At 34.8% G+C, this 23,151-nt stretch overlaps 2 protein-coding genes and 1 long non-coding RNA gene across 3 annotated transcripts; 2 read left to right on the top strand and 1 right to left on the bottom strand.

Moving 5' to 3' along the window:
* Nucleotides 1-250: 250 nt before the first annotated feature.
* Nucleotides 251-4,342, bottom strand: 2mit. Its single transcript, XM_053747905.2, has 2 exons — nt 1,649-4,342; nt 251-1,274 (listed from the first exon to the last, which is right to left on the bottom strand). The coding sequence occupies exon 1, from the start codon at nt 4,200-4,202 to the stop codon at nt 1,710-1,712; it is 2,493 nt and encodes an 830-aa protein (XP_053603880.1). The 5' UTR covers nt 4,203-4,342; the 3' UTR covers nt 251-1,274; nt 1,649-1,709.
* Nucleotides 4,343-16,766: 12,424 nt separating this feature from the next.
* Nucleotides 16,767-18,075, top strand: LOC128671303 (uncharacterized). Its single transcript, XR_008404830.1, has 3 exons — nt 16,767-16,867; nt 16,959-17,071; nt 17,885-18,075. It is a non-coding gene; the product is annotated as an uncharacterized LOC128671303 (long non-coding RNA).
* A 671-nt stretch (nt 18,076-18,746) lies between these two features.
* On the top strand, nt 18,747-20,159 carry LOC128671300 (uncharacterized). Its single transcript, XM_053747660.2, has 3 exons — nt 18,747-18,893; nt 19,181-19,276; nt 19,827-20,159. The coding sequence occupies exons 1-3, from the start codon at nt 18,823-18,825 to the stop codon at nt 20,071-20,073; spliced, it is 414 nt and encodes a 137-aa protein (XP_053603635.1). The 5' UTR covers nt 18,747-18,822; the 3' UTR covers nt 20,074-20,159.
* The last annotated feature ends 2,992 nt before the right edge of the window (nt 20,160-23,151 follow it).

Here is a 23,151-nt window from a genome sequence, read left to right as displayed (position 1 = left end):
CCTTTTATACTATATGTTCTAAGTACTATTAAAAATCAGATTGGCACTTAATAATGGAACGATTCGATATTAGCATAGTTATATGTTACATTAGATATAAAAGGTAAGGGAAGACATGATCAGTGGGAATTCTCTCAAAACTCTGTCAAGATTACGATTTTAAGGGTAAATCTGGATATTTAAAACAAAATTTTATGATGCATTTCTAAGTTAAGTTACGCATAAGTTGTGGTATCTTTTTCATCTCACCTTTGTTGCTTGTAAATCACCGACAACCTCATAAGACGATTCGATATCAGCTGATATTAGGTAGGTAATTCAGTATAATCGAAGAGTAAAAACAAAACATGTAGAACAAACGTTGTCGTCTATGATTTTAATTGGAAAATATAACTTGAGTTCTATGACAGAGTTTAATTATTATGAAAATAATACATCTGTCTCTGTCGCTCTCATTTCGAATGGGTTACAAAGTATAGTTATCTTTTTAGCCCAGAGGTTGCCAGTAACTCGGTATTATGGTTACAGCTCTATGAGCTAAACATATTGAAGTTATATGAAAAAATATGCAAAAAATCTGAGTTGAATTAACCTCGATATGTTTTGAAAGAAATCCAGCATATAGTGCAATACTTTTGGCGGAAAAAACATCTAACGCGTACCCAGACTTTGAAGCTTCGGCTGGTGACAATACTCAATGAAACGAGGTATATTAGATTCGTTCAAAGCAGCGCTGGATCAACAGAACAGAAGTTACTTGTTAGAAACTGTTTTGTTTGTATTTCAGTAAGACGCGAACGACACACACGATGTAGAAGTCCGCATACCGCCCCATTTACCGATTGATTGTTATAGGTATGTAAAGAGAATAAGACTATAAACAAAATTATAGTGCTTTCGAATTTGAATTTTTAATATCATATTTGCACAGAAAATTTATTTAATAGATAAGTGCGTTAGTAGTGTGAAATCCATCACTGCTTTCAATGCATCGAATATTGACAACAGCTAAGATTTTCTTAGAATATTCTTACCACTTCTACATTTTGAAACGAATGATCACATTGCCACTACTTGACATAAAAAATAATTCTATTGTATATTTGTAATTTCAAAGACAATTAATATATGTACACTTTAAATACAAACATAGCATAGCCACATCGCTGTCCAGCTAACCAACTGTACTCTATTTGTACTTATTTCAATAAAAAAATATGCACAATCACTTTATCACAAAACACCTTACACTGGCTGCAACCGACCGCTCCGAACTAGAACAAAAAATAAATCCATACAAATATCAAAAATGGAAAACATTTCTTTTTTTCTCGTGTAACAATTATGATGAAATTCACTTCCGATACTGTTAAAGACTATCTAAAATAAAACCTGTAAGGTCTGCAATGGGGGTTCAAATTTGTATATACGTACGTATATACAGTTATGTCAATAGTCGGTAGTTATGTCACATATAATCTGACAAAATGTCATAGAGTTTTATATAGAGTTGTGTTTACGTTTCAAAAATTTTCGAGACTTTTCAAAATGTAAATAAAGTATATAGGTACATATTTATAAATTTATTTAAAAAACCTAAGCTAATAGTATGTTATGTATGTGTACATAGTGTACAAGTTATACTTACATTAGTGTTACGTCAATAAAGAATCGTATTCGAAGGGCGTAGGGTCGGCTGCCCGCAAGTGTCACCATAGTACTCCTCCAGAAATATTTGACACTTCTATTTGATCTTCGACCTCTGTGTCGACAACTGGTGGTCGTCTTCTTCTATATCTCAATCTAAAACTGACCCACAGTACCAAAGACAATAGAATCAAACCACATATTGCAACTGTCCCTATATATTGTGTATAGCTTGAATGAGATAATTTATACGGAGAATATTCTGTTTTATCACTGGTATTTGTCTCAACAGTTGTTACGTTTTCAGTCTCAGTCATTAATATTGTTGACAATTTCTTCTGTAACGAGATTGTTTTCAATTCTTTGGCCATTTTATTAGTTACGTTGGTTGGCGTATTCAGTCGAATTCCAGATCGATTCCTCGTTTGAATATCAACCTCATCAGTAACACTAATTTTAGAATTACGTGCAATATATGGAACGATATCTAAAAACTTGTGTTCAACGTTGTAATGATCGTTTTGCAGTTTATTTTGATCCAAAACTTTAGTTGTTTCTCTTGCTTTAACTACCAATGTCTCGTTCAAATAATCGTTTGTTATTTTATTTTCACTATTAATAGATGGTGTTGCTGAGTGAGTAGAGGACAGCAAGGTGTCATGATAATCTAAAGATTTTAATTTTCCATTATGTCTTTTGATCTCCGCTGTTTTGCTTTTATCTCCAAAATGATATTTTTCTCGTTTAGAAGACCGCTCTGTTTTATTATTTAGGTACCCGTAGTACCTTAATAACTTATTTATCATCTCCGTACTGTACAGGTTTACCGGAGGCAGACTCTCGCTTATAGTAAATGTTTCCGGAAATGTACAATTATATTTCGTTATTTCTGCTTTAGCTTCTGAGGTAGAATAATAACAAGTTTCTTCGTCAGACAAACTTTTGTTCCAACTCATCCAATCCTTAAGCCACAATTCAGCGCTACAATTGATACTATTTCCATGTAACCTTAGTGTCTTTAACTGAACTAAGTAGAATAGCAAGTCGTTTCTGACTTCAGTGAGGTTATTCATTCTCAAATCCAAGTATTGCAAATGTGAAAAGGCAGCGAGCGCGGCGGAGTCTGCAAGCAATTGCCTTGCCAGGCCCGGGCTCGACTGGAGATGAAGCATTTGTATACTTTCTGGCGACGACATCGGGAACGCACCGTCTTGTTCTGGCACAGACAAATTCAGATAGCATAGCCGTAAATCTCGGAGAGACAATGGTCCGTCAAATGTGCTCGACGAAAGCGCTTGTACAGGATTATTTGACAGATCTAACATTTCCAGAGATAGTAGGTCATCAAATACGTGATCTTGTATATAACGAATATTATTATTTTGTAGCAACAATATTCTCAAATTTGGTAAATTTTTGAAATCTGGTACCGTCAAGTTTTTTACCAAGTTGTTATTTATTGACAAGTATTTCAGTTCGTCTGGCAAAGACCTCGGAACACTAGTTAGGAGATTTTTATTCAAATTCAAAAATAGAAGCATTTCCAATCTCCCTAATGAGTCATCTTCAACTAGAACAATCTTGTTATCTGAAAAATCTAAGGATTGCAGCAATGGGTAGCTGTCTAAATCACCACATCTGACTGCGGAAATTCTATTACCAACTAAAGAAAGAAATCTGACTGAATGCGTAAAAGCTTCAGGAACTTGATATAAGCCGGTCCTCGATGCATCGATTTGTTGCAGCCTCCTGCCCGTACCCACGAGGAGTTGTGTATCTATTTGTGTAATTCCCAGATGCGGGTTATCAGTCAATAATAATCTGGCCAAATTTGGCAATAATTGTAATGCTCCTGGAGCTAATTTTTTTAAGTTGTTGTGCGATACGTCTAAATGTTGTAACAACCAATTATTGAAATAATTCTCGTGAATAAATTCTATGTTATTTCTACTCAAGTTGAGATGTTGCAGGTTTTTCAATGGCGTAAATACATTTGATAAGATAGTCAATTTGTTTTCCGATAAATCCAAGGACTCCAGTTTCGATAACCCATTAAAACTTTCTTCAAATATGTTAATAATTTCGTTTCTACTCAAAATAAGTTTGCGTAAATTAGAAAAGTTGCTAAATAGACCTTTTGTTACATAACGCAATTTGTTTCCAGACAGGTCAATTTGTCGTAAGTTTTGAGATTTTATATCGAGACTTATTTTGCTGATGTTGTTATTAGTAATTGAAAGATATACTGTATTAAGCAACGGTAAATCTAAATTGATGGCGCTTTTATTACAAACCTTGCCGTACTTTATTTTAACCTCGGCAAAAGTTACATTTTCATATTTCTTACTCCAAGAAGGTGCTTTTTCGTTTTCATTGCAGCAGCTAGTCTCAAAACTTACATTTACGTTCCCTTTGAGCGTTACATTGTAGGTGCATAATTGGCACATATTTAAATCATTGTTGCAGACACATAATTCACTACAGGTGGATGCTAAATTAGAAGTCTGCCACAACACAATCAGTAAAAGTAAACACTGTTTTGAGGACAGAGCCATGTCTAGCACGTTGATTACAAAATTTTACGCTGGATTAAGTTTCAGGTGGTACTGTAAAAGACATGATGGAAACTCGTTGCGGTTCACATCTACACTAAAGTCCCGAACTCTATGCGAATAAAACATTCTTGTAACTTTACACCAGCACTGCCACTTAAGTCGGCGCGGTTACAACCACTTTGGTGTCACTCATCGTCAATGGGGTGTCAGTTGTCGGCGCGAGGCGGGAGTACTGAGAGGTATGTGACGGCACGTGACGGCGGAGCGCGAATGTCGCGTCGCGTCGCGCGATTGTTGTGTTGTCGGTTTGGCGAGTGCGGGCGACACGAGGGCGCCAGCGAGTCTGCCCGCGAACTGCGAGGAGCAAGGGCGAACGCCGCGGCGCCGGCGCGCTGCCATCTCCACATCCCTCAACCTCATTTTTATATAGTCAACTGACTTCCACACCGCCACTATTTATGTCATACTCGGCGTTCCCTTATACGTTATTTGGAGGACACAAGTATTTGTAAGTGTAGGTTATATTTTTCGGGCGCTGTAGCTCTGAGATTGCTCCCTGTTGGGTTCTCTCGGTGGGAGAACATGATTTAAACGATAACTTATTATTGCTGAATAGCTTATTTCGTAAAATCATAAAGCTTAGTTTGAGGAAAATACCGCTTTACTTTTCCTCAATTTTTTTTTTGATTTCACGACCTCTTCCTTTTCTTATATGATTGTTAATAACAACATTCTCAAGTGCAACTCTCAATTGAACTTCTTTTAGTTTTATTAAAATCAACAAGGAATTAAGACTAAATCCAAATACGGTTTTCCCTTACCTCTAATATTTTTGAAAGACCAACAACATACCTACATTATTATAGGAAAGATAAAAAAATCATTCCTACTTCAAAATGTAGGAGATACCTTAGAACTGTTTTTTAGAAGATTTTATTTAAATAAATGAGTAAATACATATATAGGGACAAATGACACAGATTGAGCTAGCCCCAAAGTAAGTTCGAAACTTGTGTTATGGGATACTAACTCAAAGATATAAAAGAGATATTCTATAACATAAATATATATAAATAAACACCCAAGACCCAGGTCAATCTGAAAAAGATAATTTTTCATGTTGATCTGACCGGGATTCGAACCCAGGACCTCCAGTGTAGCAGTCCGGCATGATGACCATTAGGCCATGGCGGTCGACGGTCATTTGACCTGCGTGATTTAAAATTTAGACAGAGGAAATTCATCTGTTTGGGAACTACGATACACAGATACCTACATACAAATACGCATATACCTAAGTCAAATTTATAATATGAACTTTCTGTTAGCGAAAATGAAAGACTACAAAACCAATCCAACAACAAAGACTGGCGTCAGATCTATGAATGATTGCTCTGAGAATTAATGAATACTTCGCACAATCACTTCCATGTCCTCTATACATATGGAGTATCCGAGCGATGCCTCAAAGGCCACCTTTATTCAACTCTTTGTACTGTTTCAAACATCTTTACCGAAACGTTCGACTAGCATTTTCATGAATCGTTCCCACAAGACTTTCCGAAGGGTCCGCTTTATTGCGCTCCTTAATTTAGGTTATTTGAACTTTTCTTGTCCCTTCCTGGATGTTTTGAGGACGAAAACTATCTTATGCTGACCAAAAAACGTTGTCATATAAAAATAAACTATATATTCTACTATACATTATAAATACATAATATATACTTATTTATAATATACATTATAAGTAGGTACATACTTATTACGCACCACACTATCGAAAAAATATCGTTTTTCAATATCCGCATGTCTTCATTGATATACTGTTATTTACAATTGAAAATATGAAGCCGACATGTTCATTCCGTTAAAACACGTACATTATTTACAATGGGCTGACGGCAAGAATATATCTTCTGTATATTAGGTTATTGCATACAGAACATCCCCATCTATTTCTGGGAGCACCTTTCCCGAATACATTTATTAAAGTGACCCTCAGCTTAGAGGCGGCCAGATAAATCATAGTCAGGAAATGGCGGGTTTTGCGGTAAACCAAATAAAAATGGAAAATCTTTATGTACGTCTCCATATTATTATATTTAATTATTATGCATGCTAAAAACTAAAATGACACGGCTCAACTATTCTCTATACAGTTTAATTTAAAAAAAAATCATAAAAACGGGTTTTGTATTTTTCAGTTTCCCATTTACGGAGTTTATCCGCCGGCATACTGATTTTATAATGATGTCACATAGCCTATATCATGTGATTTGTTTTTTTTTTTAATATATTTTTTAATATTTCAAAATGCGTTAGACCCCACAAAGCATTTGATCTACACTGTAACAATAATATTTTGTTTCGATTTTAAAGATAACTTTTAATGTCCATTTTCAATTCAAATCAACAAACATCGATCGATAGCAATCTCCGTAGTATACCTGTAATATTGAAACACCTGGCCGCATCATTATTCTGGATATTAAAAAAATACTTATTTTATAACAATTTTACTAGGAAAAACCAAACATTTTGGATAAGGGGAAAAACGAAATCGAATTAATGAACTAGACATATTTATTTTATCTTTGAACTTGACAAATCAAACTTTTGATAAGCTCTTTCTGCTCCTTGTCGGTAGAATATAACCTGGATTACACATAGGGTACTTTTTATCTCTAAATTCTCACGGGAGCGAAGCCCCGAGGCGCACCTAGTTGATATATAAGTAAGAATATTAGTATATAATTTCCAATTACTTGCATGGAATTAAAATATACGATACATTAGGGCGAAAAAATCAAAACCAAACTTATAATACATACATCAATAAATAACTCCTTTAAAAATCTTTGGGCATCGATTCAATTAATAAACTACGACATCCTTTCCCAGTCTATACTGGGATAGTTAGTGTATCGTCCTACCAGAGTCTCGCAATCCGCTCAGCAATAAGTTACAGCTGTCAATACAACGACAGAATATAAAACATTAGTTCCCGAGGGCCGGCGCTCATATTTCAAGGAGTCGTGTACGTGCATTTTGAAGCGGAGTGTGATTGATTAAACTGTCGACCTTCAGCCTCATTCTCTACGGCTGTGTTCAAGTTGCTATAGGGGACGTTTGAACACTACGTTCTGATTTTACTGTAGTATTAGAAATATTTTTTCGTTGGTTTGTTAGCGCTTAAAGAAATATCAGTTAGAATTTACAAATTCAGACGCCAGGTACCTATTTTAAAATTAAAGCTAATATATAGTGATAACTAGCCTACAGTTGTATTGTCAAATTCTAATCAATTTAACAGTCAGAAATGTTAAAAACAGTAGTGGTACTCTGTGGGTGACCTATGAAATCATGTCTCCACAAAATAATCCATGAGTTTAACTTGGATATATTAATTTATCCATCATGTTACACCCACGGAACATCACCTAGCACATTCACATCGTAATCGGTGCAGATTAAATCATTAAACAGTTAAAGGGCTTTACATGCAAATGAGTATCATCACAAATAAAATGCGTATCCCGTTACCGTCATCAAGATAGCAATCACATGTTATTGTATCATTTGCGGGGTAAAAAGTGTGGCTGTTGATACAAAGGGAGAGTGAAACTGTGGGAGGTTAATGAGAATAGCCACCATTTCACATTTCGGCTCATGGACCGAGGTGAAGCGAGCAATAAAGTTTTATGTCACAACCCTTATTAAGCCCGCTGTTGGGCCAATATTGCGAATGACGTACATTACTTAGTTTATATGTGAGCTGCGCTTTGGAGCGAGACAAAACTAGGCAATGTACGTATGATTGGCCACCAATGTTGGCCACATGTGTAGTTTCTGAGTTCCCCAGATTCGCCCAGTCTCGGCTGGACGATTAACAATGCGTATACTGATTTACTCGCTAGATCTGTGAATCACATTCGGAACATAGGCGTATATTCTGTTTGACGCCTAATTTGTCGTAGCTAGGACTAAGGTTAGCTTTGGGTAACATTGTATGATTTATTTTTGTTGCCGAGCCGCCAGAGCGTGATTTAATTAAATACAAATAGTAATGTGTAGTAAATATGTATTAATTATTTAAACCAAATTATTATCCAGTACATTTTAACTTCGCTTTTAAATACTTTCAAACATGCTCGTCGCGCTCTACGCGTAAATAGGCTCCATACGTCAAAAGGAAAATTCCTTCATAAAATCACATGTGCGTCTGTCGGTTTGATTTCTATCATTATTTACGTAAGCATTTAATTTATCTTCACCATTATTTATTTTATCTGTGTTTACCATAATGGAAGATTTCAGTATTTTAATATAGATTATACTATCTAATAGAAACAATTTACCTTCCTAGTTAACGCTGAAAAGATTAAGTTGCAAAATAAACGCTTCGAACTGTAGTATTAGGCTATTAGCGTCGGGTAGCAGTGAACTAAAAGTGCGCCTTCGGAACAAAATCGTTGTCATTAGGGTAACGAGGGCCGCCTGCTGACGCGGCGCGAGCCCAAGCCACCTCTTTCTAGACCCAGGGGCGTATTTTATGGTCTAAAGCCCTGGGCTTGCTTGGATGCTAACTATCATCGATAACAGTGGATACATACTTATTTTGTAATGGAAAAGTTATAAAAATTGCGAAGCTAGTGTGTGAATGTAGGTATATTTCTTAAAATTATTGTTTGATATAGGTTTTTGTGATGAGGTCTAATAGCAATCTAATGATTTCTTGTCATCGGTCAAAGATTTTGCCATAGAAGAATTGTTTCGGGGCCGGAACCGCCACGGATTGAACCAAAACAGACAGCAGCTAGTGCAGTTTTGCATGTTTTGATGCCATATTAAATACCATTTAATACCTCAGTTTGCCACGATGCCAGAAAGAGCTAGCTTCTGTGCTCTCCATCCGCCCCGGGCGGTGGCCCCTTTTGACCCCAGTTCAATACGCCGCTACAATACCTAATGAACCGGCAGCCCCTTGGCAGTCCGCCTGCTTCACCTATCTAACTTTGTTACTTTTCTATGTCACGAACAGACTAATTGTTTCTATTGTGGTATTTTTTTTGTAAACGTTGCTGAAACCACAATGGTTCAGCTACAGTAACAAAAATTTGGTCTCTGTGTACCATGTTGGTATATACTTCATAAAATGTAATGTAATTATATAATAATGCAATTTTGATAGTTTTGTACGTGCATATTTTTAGTTTGCAATTTCACGCAAAAACTACGGGATGGGATTGGATGTGGTTTTCACAATTATATAGTATATGGTCTAACTTAAAATCAGGTAAATGTTTCATTGCGATACGTTTCTTAGAACCTTAGATATTAACAATAATAAGTTGAGCGGACGCACAAAATAAACACGAGCGAAGTCATGGGCAAAAACTAGTTATTAATAAAACAATCTCATGCTAGAAAACTTCGATCTTTTCACCGTCATAATAAACCATACAGATTTTTTTATATATCTATTTTATATTCTGTCGAGCGTCCGCGAATGTGCAATCATCACATAGGTATCAAAATATCAACCGCTGATACCGAATGGAACAACAGTAAACCCAAAAACAGATGCATCTTGCTTAGCCGTCTTCTAAATCATGATTGAAAACAGGAACGCTTCGTGTAGAATATGGGCCAAATACTCACTCATCCGGTCCCGTATGGAACATCTACGTTAGTGTATATACACAAACTATATCAATGTTTAATGTAGTGAATGAATGATCAAGGAAGATGACGTCCGTGGTTAATGCTGGTAGATACGGCAGAATATTAAAAAAAAAATTAGGACACATCACACAGATTAAGCCAGGCCCAAAGTAAGGTTGAGACTTGTGTTATGGGATACTAACTCAACGATACTATATTTTATAACAAATACATATATAGATAAACATCCAAGACCCGGGCCAATCAGAAAATGATAATTTTCCATCATGACCCGACCGGGGATCGAACCCAGGACCTCTCGGTTCAGAGGCAAGCACTTTACCACTGCGCCACTGAGATCGTCAATATTATAGGCATATCCGATGGCACAAATATGGGTCGTTATTTGTTTAAATACATTTTGAAATATATATTGATACTGGAAGAAACCTTTAGAATGTGTAGCACTACTAACTTTGAAGTTAACTTTAACCTACACAGAAAAACGCAAAGTACGCCATTTTGTCTAAACTTCAGCGGTGCGGCTAAAGTCAACGTCTAGCGTTGACTGGTGCAACACATCAGATTATTTTTAATTTTAATGCTTCAAAACGTATGTTTGTGGAAAAGCTTTTTCTTCTTCATCGAGTCAAATGTTTTAAATGTAATATATATCATATAATGTTATATTATAGTAATCTATATAGACATGTTTGCGATCTACCTCTTCCATGCTTAGAATTAGTATTTATATGAATAATTCATGAATTCTTTTAAAAACTAAATATTTATGTTACATGTTGAAAGAGAAATTCGCTGATGATGAAAGAAATGAATTATTTACATTTATATATTAAATGGAGAAATAATGAAGAGACAATGCTTTTCGTTTGTTAAAAAATAACTACGACAACTAACACTTTCAGACGAAAACCATCTTCTCGAATGAAATGAAAACTTTTTAACGATATCAGAATTAGATTTACCAGGAAAACTATTTTCAAAAAACTTTAATCTTTTTTAAAAAAATAATAAATGGTACTTAAAATGTATATTGCACAACACACTTTTCATTACGGATCCGCCCAACTAGCTCTACGACACTATTAAAGGCCTCGTAAAAACGCCACAGCACTTTCTTTCTCTTTATATTTTTTACGGCACTCGGGATGCCACCTACATCATAAAAAGTGAAATATTGTGTCTCAGAGCGGATGCCTTCGCCCTTTATGAGATTAGATCGAACCGAAATCCGATAGAAAGTACGTACGTATCACACGAGGTAACTTTTTCGATCCGAAGTCCTAGATTAGCGAATCATGATACTGGTACGACGAAATATCCTGACGTTGTCTTGATAAATAGTTTATTTAATCAAAATTACTGTGAAGAAGAGAAGAGAAAGGAGAAGAGTGTTTTTTTATTATAAAATAAGTATACCTTAATTAACGCCTATAATAAACGCAGAATCCCTAAAATATTTTAAGTCCGAGTTGCGAGATTACATTACTGAGAACTGCTCACTTTACGAGGAATATTTTTTTTGTGCTTATCACACAAAATGTGTGATAAGCACAAAAAAAATATTCAGTGTACCTAGTATTATAACTTAATACGGTAACTGCTATCTACTTTTAAGCATCTGTTTTATGCTCATATAAGTACCACTTTAAGCACCTTTACTTATCATATAATTTTTATTATGACATTCATTCTAATTAAAAAGTATATTTCAATTTAAATCTGTAGTTAAATCTATTACATCAATACAATCATATATAAATGGTGATACTTTACTAAACTGAACAAGCGTTTATGGTGTTAGGACGCAAAGGAAACGCCTTCAATGTATACGCTCAATCGAACTATTTCCTAGGCCACAGATTTTAAAAAGAAAAAAAATATAAATGGAATAGTGAAAATCTAAGGTAACGTAGTTCGAATACATAAGCATCCCAAAAGCATATTTTACGAATTTTACATTAAGTCCGCATCTGAGACCTAATGGTGTGAAAACTGATACCACTATCGATTTAGCTATGCCGTTTGAAGCGAGCGCGACCGAGTTTGCATAAAAGGCCAACCGAGCTGTGCCTACAGAATGGTATCATCCTAATTTTATAGGTTTATAGCCTAGAACACTTAACTATCTACAGACATCTATATTATCCATGTTCATTCAGTAAATAGATGCCTCCGATGCCTTTGTGTCTTGGAATTCTACTAGTTGGGGACGGTATTCATAAATTATAGTGAATTCCAACAAAGGGTATGAAATTCAATAAATTTCAAATATAATAGTTTCTAATCCATTAATCATTGAATCAATTAGAAAGTCAACTGGATGGAATGTTTATTAATAAAAGATTTGATAAAAAATATTTTGTGGTTCACATATTTTATTGCCATGGTATAAATAGAGTATCCATTAATAACATTTGCGAAATCACAACGCTGAAATTTAATAGTCAAATAAATTTATTATATCGATATCGACGGAACAAAAATATAATAGACGATGATAAAGCTAGTTTTCGTATATCATCAGTATTAACTGAGCCGCAGTAATAATATTAACATAACAACCCACAACTGAAAGCAAATATCTCGCGTGTTTTCGGTAGAAGAAATAAAATAACCAACGTGCAAAGGTTAAAATATTTTTTGGTTCGCTGAGCGATCACAATAATAACCAATCAGAATGGCGACTTTAAACCTTTAGGCCTTTAGGCGACTTGAATTAAATCTTACACCAGTGTTAGCAATAACATATTCGAAAAGAAAGAAAATCGCATGTATAACACTATAAATATATTATTGACTAGCTGCGCCCCTACTTCGCTCCATGGAAATTTCGATATGAAAAGTACTTTATGTGTTATTTAAGATTATATTCTACACGTGTACCAAAATTCATAACATTCCGTGGCAGTGGATTTTGCGTGAATGAGTAACAAACATACATCCTCACCAACTTTCGCATTTACAATATTAGTAGGATTAGTATAGGATATTTTCTCAAATACTAAATAGTTTTTTTATTTTAAAATGTATGAATTCTGATAACACCTAAGCTTAAAAAATAAATACACAAAATATCTGTAAAGCAAAACGTTTAATAAAGTGAATGAGAAATAGTAGCCAACATGATCCTGATTAACAAAGAAATGGTTTAACATAAATATTTTTTTTAATATTTAATAAATAAACACATTTTGTGTTACATAGTATATTCTCACCGTCGCATTCTTCTGTGATATCTCCCAAACATTTGTATAACAATTAATCTCGTATATTCGATATAAAAATATTATGCTTACGTGGGTCCCCTATAACGGAAAATCAATAATTTATTCCCTGTCGAGTTGTGCTGATACAAAACATTACATATGAAATATGGCCTCATTACAAAATAATGGCTGTACATCGTTTCAGCCTATTTTCCTTTATTGAAACTGATTGGTTTATTTAATACAAAAAGCGTTGGAAACGAAATTATAATTACATGCAAGAAAGCACACAACTAGGTGGCCGCTATTCCATCTAAATTCTCACAAGTTGGTAGTCAAGTTACGAGACGTTCCGATAATGTGAAAATAATCTATACGGTACTTTTGTCGTGAAACCGGTTTTATTAGTGAAATTGCTGCTTTATGTAATTAATGACTACTTATTGATTACTAGCTGCGCCCCGGGGCTTCGCTCCCGTGGGATTTTCGGGATTAAAAGTACCCTATGTTTTATTCCAGGTTATTTTCTACCCGTGTACCAATTTCATAACAATTCGTCCAGATAATGTGTGAAGAGGAAACAAATAAACTTACTTTCGCATTTATAATATTAGTTGGGATTAGCAATTAACGGAAGTATTATATAATCAGTGAGCACAATTGTTTGCTTGTGTACTCAATGGAATAAATACTAATTTAAAATATAAGCAACACTACACAAGTTAAAAATATAAGCTAAAATTCAGTTTTCTAATCATTTTAAATTTCGCGTAGCAAGCGTAGTATTGCTACGAGCGACTACACGGGTATCGTCATAGCCTGTGCTACAGCGGAGCACCACTACGATGCTTACAATAATAAAGGTGTTTCGTGCTCGCACACTAGCGCCACCATCACATTTTTATTTGGGATATTATGTGCATCCATTGCAGTGGTGACAAATGAACGAATCAAAGCTCTCCAAATTAAATAAATAAAAAGAATATAATATACCTATTATAACGTCGATAATAAATAAACGAAATAGATTACTATCGCTTCTTCTCTATTACTTATACCAAACCGCTTCTTCATCGTTGACGAGGAGCCGCATCTGCGACGTCGCTCGTTCATTCGAAGCTTGAACGACGAAATACTCCATTTGGACACAGCTGTTGCGAAATTATAATTGGCAGGACTAATAAATACTTCAGAAACTACCAACATACTACTACTTAAATATTATTAAAATATTTGGAGGTACGGCCATAAATTGTATGTGTATGAATTACAGTTGCTAAGTCATATTGAAATGAAATTCCTGCTACCATGTAGGTATCATAGACATGATTTTGTTGTCGCCTTACTAGGTTAGTTCCACCTTTCAATGTAATGTTTTTATATCTGTGATTCCACTACTGCTAAACGTTAGAACCAAGGGTCCGCTTTCCTAATATTAATTAGATTATACCTCAGTAATTAGAAATACTTTCTATTTTCCGAAAATTATAAAGGGAAAGTGTAGCATAATAAACGGTTGTACCATAAAGATGATTACACATTAAGGCGCACGACTTCTATAAGTATAAGTCGGAAGTTACACTAATTAATTCCTTTAAATCAAAACAAGGCGAAAGACTGGCGGTTCTCTTTAAATTTAATTGTGGGGGAAGGGGGAACAAATTGCCCAAGGATATTTAAGTAAAGGCACCATTCCGTTAGACATGTAATTGCGTATGCGCAAAGAGAAAACAATTTTACTTATGTTATACACAAACCTATGTTTATGCAACCATGGAATTTGTTAATTTTTTGTATTGTGGAATTAATTGTCGATCTCCTTGGACAAATGGTCAAAATGGAAAATGATCTTGTTCAGATTAACATGGGTCTTGGATGTTTATCTATATGTAGGTATATGAGTATCACGTAGCACAAATCTCGAATTTACTTTCGGCCTAACTCAATCTGTATGATTTGTCCCTGTATATTTACATTTGTTTGATTAATTTTTAGATATAATTAACAGAACATTATGTATGATACAAGCATAAAAATACTGGACATTAGCAAGATAATAATATATACAGTCGAGAAGAAAAGATCAAAACACGCGTTTATACGCGTGCTTTGATAATTTTGTCCAGAGTCATAATTATTATGATGACACGATACTCGACACACTTTAAGTCGACGTAATAAGACACTAGCCGTAAAATTTGCGATTTATGTTGATAAATAGGTATATAAGAATGTGGCCATGTATATTGGAGATAGGAATTCAATATATTGCACAGTGGACCCGCCCACTACCTTCCTACACATATGGGATCACAAAAATACCAGTAATTTTGCTCCATGTTTTGTCACTAATAATAAAATTAATGGCCCTTCGAGTAAACAACATAAAGTTAGTTGTGATGGAAGTAGCCAATTATTTACTCATTTATTTCAGTGTCTAAAACACTTGAGAATAGTATGGTTGATAATAACTAGGTATAATTACTTATAAGTATATAGATAGCGATATAGTAGAGGAAAATGGTTGTTTATTTATACGATAGGATTGCGCATATAAAATACATAAAATAGCTCAGTGAATTCCAAATAACTTATTTGTGTGGACCGATCCGTCTGACCATTAACGTAGTTTTAGTTTATTTGGGCGATGGACGTATTATTTAATTCCGTTTTTAATTAGATTAGCTGATGGCTTTAATTTCAAATCATTATCACATTGTAATATTCTATGACAGTGTACGTAGGTACTATGATACTCGGTGTGATAATGCGACTTGATTGATCATGTAGATGTATGATCTTATCCTAAAATAAACCTCGTTTTACCTTCTTATAAATTTATCAGAATATAACCAGTTGTTTACAATTCACTTCCACCATAAACATAGGAAAACCTTTCATGATTCTATCGTTATTCAGTTGTACGATAAATTGTATTGCGTAAAGGCGATCCAATTTATTTTTTGTTATTTTTCGGTATTTTTACTGCTAGTATTCTTTGAGAATAAATATAAATAACTAGTAGTGTGTACATATTTTTGCAATTATTTATTTTATATGTGTTTTTGCTTTTAGGCTTGTAAAATAATAGTGAATAAATCCTTCATGAAAATATTTTCATTTTATTGTTGATAGAACACTTTTAGTTAAGTTATTTATCAAGCAAAAAATAAAAAATTCAGTTAATCCATTTAAGAACTATGATCACAGACAAGTGCGCAAGTCAAACTTATAGCATCCCTCTATTTGCGTTGGGGTTTATGAATGATCAGACGTTCAGACGATTAGTCAGGTCAGATACCTAACTAAAAACGGAGAGTTCTGTTTTTTTTAATTCTCTTATATTTTTTTACGACTATCGCCATATCGACGACGACTCTTTGGAAGCCTATCAGTTATCAAATCAATTTTTCATTCATCTATACGACAACCACGGGGAAAAGTGGAATGGTCCAAATCTACGGCGGATGCCACACATCGAAAACCAGATTCTGTCTGATTTAACATCCAAATTTGATTAGCGATGTTCATTTTTATTTTTAAGAATAAATGTACATCACCTCATCTAGGTATGAAAATTCAACAGAATTTGATGGGTGGATTGGGAAATTGCAAAATATTCATTACCGGGGCGAGGCGTTCATCCCCCCACGAATTCGTTATCAGCCGGCTAATATTCAAATTGAAAAGGGCTTTCTGCAAATATCTGTCTTCACCATTCTATGTAATTTTCAGTTTCCTGTTTTCAACTCTAATTTTAGATATGAATAGGTAATTCCGTTGTACGACATGTATCGTTTATATTGAATTAAAACTGAATAGTCGTCGAGGTATAGGTACCTAATTTTTTTTTTTTTCTTAGCGCGATGACATCAACAATTTTTTCAATGAATGGCCAGACTTTGCCTTAGACGGAGATAGGTGGAAAAAACAAGGGGAAGAGTTTTACCCAGCAGTGGGACACGTCATCTAAAGGTTTAAAAAATATATTATTAATAATTTGTGTCAGTTAGCACAGCATAGCAATGCACTAAGTAGTCGAGTTCAGAGTTGTGTGTGCATTCCTAAAAATTAGTTTCTTTAAATACATTAACAATTTGGAATTGTTTAATAAGAACAAATATATTAAATAAAAATACCGGGCTGCACTCCGGGAGTGCCGGCAGAAGTGATATATTTGTAGATAGTTGTATATTAACGTTGTGCATTTTTGTGTCCTGACACGAGTTTAACATTTTTTACCCATCACAAAAAGTGCACAACGGCGCTAAAGAAGATTCAATAACAAAAATAGCGATAGAAGCGCGCCACTAATTAGGACGACATGGGCCCCTGAGTGCCCGGTGCACTTGACAGTTGTTCTATTTCAGAAATAGAACCACTGGATGGCGCGAGCATTAATATTTAAACTTCCATTATTTATTTGGTATTAGAGAACGACCCCATTACACAGCTGTCCGTCGATGCTCAACGCAGAAACTTTATGAAGATACGATGTACTCCACAAGACATCTCTGACGACAATAAAAACTTGTGGCAGAAATAACATTTTTGTTAAAAAAAGTTATTTATAATTTTAACTAACTACATGTGAGACGGATTTGACTCTGTCATAATGTCAGCAGACACACCGTCTACAAAATCCCAAATAAATTTCGAAAATTTTATCTTCGTGGAAAAGAATCTTGATAGTGTTTTCTGCGAGCGGACTTGCAAGTAGTAGTGATATAAATATGCATATATCTACGAGTATTCATTGAAGATATCTAGAAGGTGCGCTGTCCACAGCGTGCGGCAACTAATTGCCGGCCAGCCGAGCGGACAAGACCGAGTGCGATTGGCAGCTACGTACGCGTGACAGCAGATATTACTCGATCAATATAGCCTGTTGTACTCTTCGTACATAGATATAATGGTCTACAGTAGAATTATAACTATCAGATTAAAAATCCATCGGGCAGGCATAACAGAAACATAAAATAGAGACATCTAAATTAGGTATGTCGATGATATTCTTATTCCACTAATCAATTTACTCTTTAAACTCTGGCACGCTAGAATTTTCGGTAATCTGGGAATAAAAGCTATGAAAATTATTCCGCTATCAAACTAGTTGCAACAAGATTCTCAAAAGGAAATAAAATATATATATATATATATATATATTCTATATTCAATATACAGCATGTACCCGCCATAGAATAAAACACTCCATATCATGCCGATTAGATAAAGATATGCCTAATAATGACAACAAACATTTTCGCAAAATACAACGTAAGTACAATGTAACAAAATTTCCTCTTTCCACGAAAGGAAATAGAGGTAGAGAGTAAACGCGCCCCAGATACTCCAAAGCCGGATGCGGTTTGAAGGAATTAATAATTATCGGGCCAATGTTCCAATCGAACGCCCCCGGCGACATCCGCGGCGGCGGAAATTTGTTTCAAATGACATTTCAAAATGCAGCCTTCCCACTCTGACTTGCCGCTGAGGAAAAATCACAATTTCCTTCTCCTTATAGGATAGGCACAAATATTAGTCATAATATTATGCAGCCTGTATAGAAAATATACCTTCTACGATAGTCTAATGCCTGCTCTCGGTAATAAACTTACTTATTTCTATTTGAAATCGATCATAAAAATAAACCCTATTTATGGTTGTGTTATCAATGTAAGTTGAACATATTTTATGTAGCAATAAGTTTTGTGTCACGTTAACCCATGTTTTCCCTTGTGTTTTTATTTTTAACTTTATTTATCAACAAATCTCTGTCATCGGAATACGCTCAAAGGTCAGTGACATTATTATTTATTTTATTTGTTATTTATAATCAGTCGGGATCGGTTGCAGTCGCGGATGGGATGCTCAGAAGCTCAAACGTCATCCTTACATATTATAAAACAAAATCTCTCTGCCGCGTCTGTCTGTTCGCGATAAACTCAAAAACTACTGAACAGATTTTCATGCGGTTTTCAGAAATAGATAGTGTGATTCCTGAGAAAGGTTCAGGTGCCGTAGCCGGGAGTGGCCGCTAGTGTAAGCATGTCATGTAGTTATGATGCGTTTTATTTTTTTTAGTGCCAAATTAGTTGCTGCCAAAGAGATTGCAGAGGTTGTAAAAAATGCTTTTATTTCCATGTTTATGCGTTGCGTGAGTACACCTATGAACAATCAGTAAGTATTTTTATTTTACTTAAAATTCCAATAGACATCTCGCGTTGTCTGAAATCATTGCATTCATCACTTTTAAAGCCATGCCTCAAAGCTAAATCATGACGTTTTTTGGCTTTTACATCATTATTTTACTTTTTTTATGTATCGTCTTAAACTTTATGGATAGAAAAGATTTTTCGCCTATTTCAAAGTTTCTTATATACAGATCGACAGAGAAACTCTAAGAACGGTAATGTACTTATGGAACTCAAGTTGCCCAAATGGTTTATATACGACAATTGAAACAGCTATCTACTGCAAATTTCATCAAAATCAACCCACTGGCTTAACCATGAAAACGTAGTAAACGAGTATTTTACTCAATCACGCGAAATTTACTAGACGAATTTAGAATAAATTTAGAACACGGTAGAAAAAAAACCCGGGACAGCACATGGTGTACCGTATCATAAATGTTACAGAAGCGAAACTATAGGTTAGGGCTAGGCATTTACTTGAAAATTAAATCCATCTAAAAATATAATCGTGTAATAAAAAAAACTATTTTCAGATTTTCGATTGACAACTTGCAAAGTTTTGTAAACTACGAATCGAAAACCACAGTTGGTTTCGCTCCAAAATTCACGGGCAATCGACGATTTTTCGCAAACATGATCGGGACTCCGCAGTTCAAAAATATGTTGGAGGAAGATGAAGAGCAACTGAGGAAAAGCATGGTGCAGAAAATGAAGTATTGCGATGAAGTGGTCATGGATGAAGAGTTATTGAAAGACTTTTATGATAAGGAAGTCGAGTAGTTCAGACTTGAATGAAATGACTTACTTGAATGTAAAATAATGAATTACTTATTGTTAGAAATAAATTGAGTTTCAATTCAATTTTACATATCGATTTATTAACTTACTCGTCAACTCTCGTAACTACCTATCTCTTTATACTTACCTGCTATTTACTTAGAATCACATTTGCTTTTTAATTTTTTTAAATGTGTACCTAATAAACGTTAAGACAATTATTTACCTACAGGGTACTGTGGCAAAATATCCTAGGCAACATGCGTGTGACAACCCTGATATTGTAGTCGCTTATCATCAGATGGGTCGCGTGCCTATTTGCCTATTTTGGTAGTATAAAAACAATGATAACGGGAAAGACCGGTATTAAACAAGGACAATTGAATCGTTCTGGAAACCAGTAGGAAACCATTTATACACACATATACTTAGGTACCTTACTTATAAAATATATGCATACCATATTACTCGCCCAAAATAAAGAATCCTTCTTCGTCCGCAAATAAATGAAGGGTAAGCCACAAATGTACCGGTGACCTGGGCAGACCTGTACCGCCCTTTAGCCGCGCGCTCGTTTGTGAAATCCCCAAAATGTATTGCTTTGTTTGATTCTTATCCCTTTTGATACATCCACTGACATTACTACGGGCTAAATTTTGTTATTTTAGGAAGAGAAATTTACCAAGTAAGTAGTGGTGGATTTGGCATTTCTATTATTAGGTAAGGCGTACCTATTGCTTCAGGACTCGCAAAACAACTTTAGACTTGCTGCCCTTTTCATAATGGTCAATTACAAATGACATTTGCGACCGGTATATGTAAGTCTATGTTTTTGGGGGACAAGCACGATACTCGTAGCAGAAAGGCCTTATAAATCCAAAGACAAAGAGCTTAAAATACAATAGCTATTAATGTGAGAAAGTAACTAGTAACTATGATTGTGACAAAAAAATAACATAGTTATTATCCAAAGTTTAACCACCTACGTTCATAAATTTAACGAAATTATTAAAATTCAGCGAGTGGTCTGCGCTCGTTAGCACTTTGTCCCAGTTAATAAATTAATTAAAAGTTTTCGTTTGCAACTGTAATTAAATTTTCTAAAGAGTCAGGTATCTACATTATTATTTACACTCTGCAATAATTATAAATATTTTATTGCCTAAAATATTTTACTTAATTATAATTTGCAGAATATCAAACATACCTACCCCTACTGGATGTCGGTAATAAGACAGACATAATTCTGCGTTGCACATATATGACCATAGGTAATCTTTAATAGGTAAAATATTTATAAGCTTCATCTTTCATCTGATTTGGAAGTCGACGGTAGACTTTAGTAGGTACATAAATTTTGACGTCAAATAAGTTGTATCAAGAGTTTTGAATTTAATCTGCTGCATAATAAAAGACTGAAATTATTATCTTTGGGCATGGATGTATAAAAAAAGATTTTATACGTCCATATCTCTTTTTCTACACGTGAGTAATAGATTTGAATTTGGAATCTTTCGGTAAGTATCATAATTTCAGCCTCTTTGTGCCCACTGCTGAGCATAGGCTTCTCTTCGCGTACGCCAACCTCCTCTGTCCTGTCCCTCTCTCATCCATGTACAACCAGCGACTTTTATTATATCGTCCGCCCATCTCATCGCAGGTCGTCCGACATCTCTCTCTCCGGCCCTAGGCCACCATTCAGTGAGCACTTTACTCCACCTGCCATCACGCCGACGTGCCAGGTGTTCTGCCCAGTTCCACTTTAGGTTCATGACCGCGTCTCCCACGTCCTGTACTTTGGTACGCTGTCGGATCACGGTGTTTGGAACGCGACCTTGCAATCTGATGTTGAGTATGGCCCGCTTCATGGCTCTCTGTGCGACTCTCAATTTGTACACAGTCTCCTTCGTGAGCGTCCATGTCTCGGCACCATAAGTCATGGTGAGCAGGACACATTGGTTAAATAAGGGGGTTTTTAGGCATTGTGGAGTGTCAGTTGACTTTAATTCTGTAAATCTCGTTGTTCTTTTGGTTTGGTCTTCTTATTTCTGTTTTATAACTTTTGTAGGCTTAGTGCTTGTAGGTAGGTAGGCTTCGGTAAGTATACCGCGATTTAATTACCTATTATAGATTTTGATATGGGAAAATAATACTATTTTAGTAAATTGGTTCTTAAAGGAGTTCGTTCTTTGCCGCAGGGCTGACTTCTAGGATCTTTTTCCGAAGGAAAAAAATGGGTTATCAATACACTACTTACTACGGTTCAAAATTCGATTTTTTAAATAAATAACATTTTGTCCTATTATTTACCACTTGCATTTAAAATGTTTTTTTAATAATTAAACGTAAGTATACAATATACGCATTGCCATATTAGATTAAAAATTTCTTTGGTACCTGCATAAAGAAGAAAATAATATCAAAGATTTTAGCTTGAATGACTAAAGATGGTCACCAAAACCGATTTATTTCAGAAAATCTCTATAGTATCGAAAAAAATTCCAAATTTAGGTACAAAGTGTCTAAAATTTACTTACACTGTTGAAACTCAATTTTAATGGATTTATTATTGAAACTCAATTTAATGGTCGGTTTGAATACCGAATGAAAAAGCACAAACATTGCCAATGGTGGCAAAAATCGCCAATTTTCAATATTGTTGCAGATTTATGATTAGAAATACCTTTTACTTAATCGTGGTGCAAGTTTAAAGGAAAATTGATGGATTTAGTTGATTATCCTGAAAATAATAACACTATTTTATGTTCTGCATTATTTGGTCAACTGTCACAAACTGATATAAACTTGATTTTGACTGAAGATCTTACCCGTATGAAGTCCATATTTTAATAAGTCTTCACGTGTGAAGTGTTCCGAGCTTCTTTTAGATGGTTTACTGGCTCGAAAATTTTACAGCGTGAGATGTATTCCATAATTTTTGAAGTTTTTTTTATCTTATGGAAAAAGGATTTTTTCCAATATTTCGGCACCCGAATATGCTACATTGTTGTATATTTTCACAAACGAATGCTTACATAATGAAAGGGTTATTAAAGTACTCTAAAATAAACGTTTTAATCG

Source organism: Plodia interpunctella, chromosome 7 (genome assembly GCF_027563975.2).
Source record: "Plodia interpunctella isolate USDA-ARS_2022_Savannah chromosome 7, ilPloInte3.2, whole genome shotgun sequence".
In the NCBI taxonomy this organism is placed as follows: domain Eukaryota; kingdom Metazoa; phylum Arthropoda; class Insecta; order Lepidoptera; family Pyralidae; genus Plodia; species Plodia interpunctella.
The sequence above is the reverse complement of the archived record's forward strand: the minus strand, read 5'-3'. Positions and strand labels throughout refer to the sequence as shown.

Excerpts from the sequence above, each read along its gene's own strand:
- 2mit (XM_053747905.2), bottom strand. The coding sequence starts at position 4,202 with ATGGCTCTGTCCTCAAAACAGTGTTTACTTTTACTGATTGTGTTGTGG.
- LOC128671300 (XM_053747660.2), top strand. The coding sequence starts at position 18,823 with ATGTTTTCCCTTGTGTTTTTATTTTTAACTTTATTTATCAACAAATCT. Across the intron at positions 18,894-19,180 it reads TCATCGGAATACGCTCAAAG|TGCCAAATTAGTTGCTGCCA; the intron begins GTCAGTGACATT and ends TATTTTTTTTAG. Across the intron at positions 19,277-19,826 it reads AGTACACCTATGAACAATCA|ATTTTCGATTGACAACTTGC; the intron begins GTAAGTATTTTT and ends AACTATTTTCAG.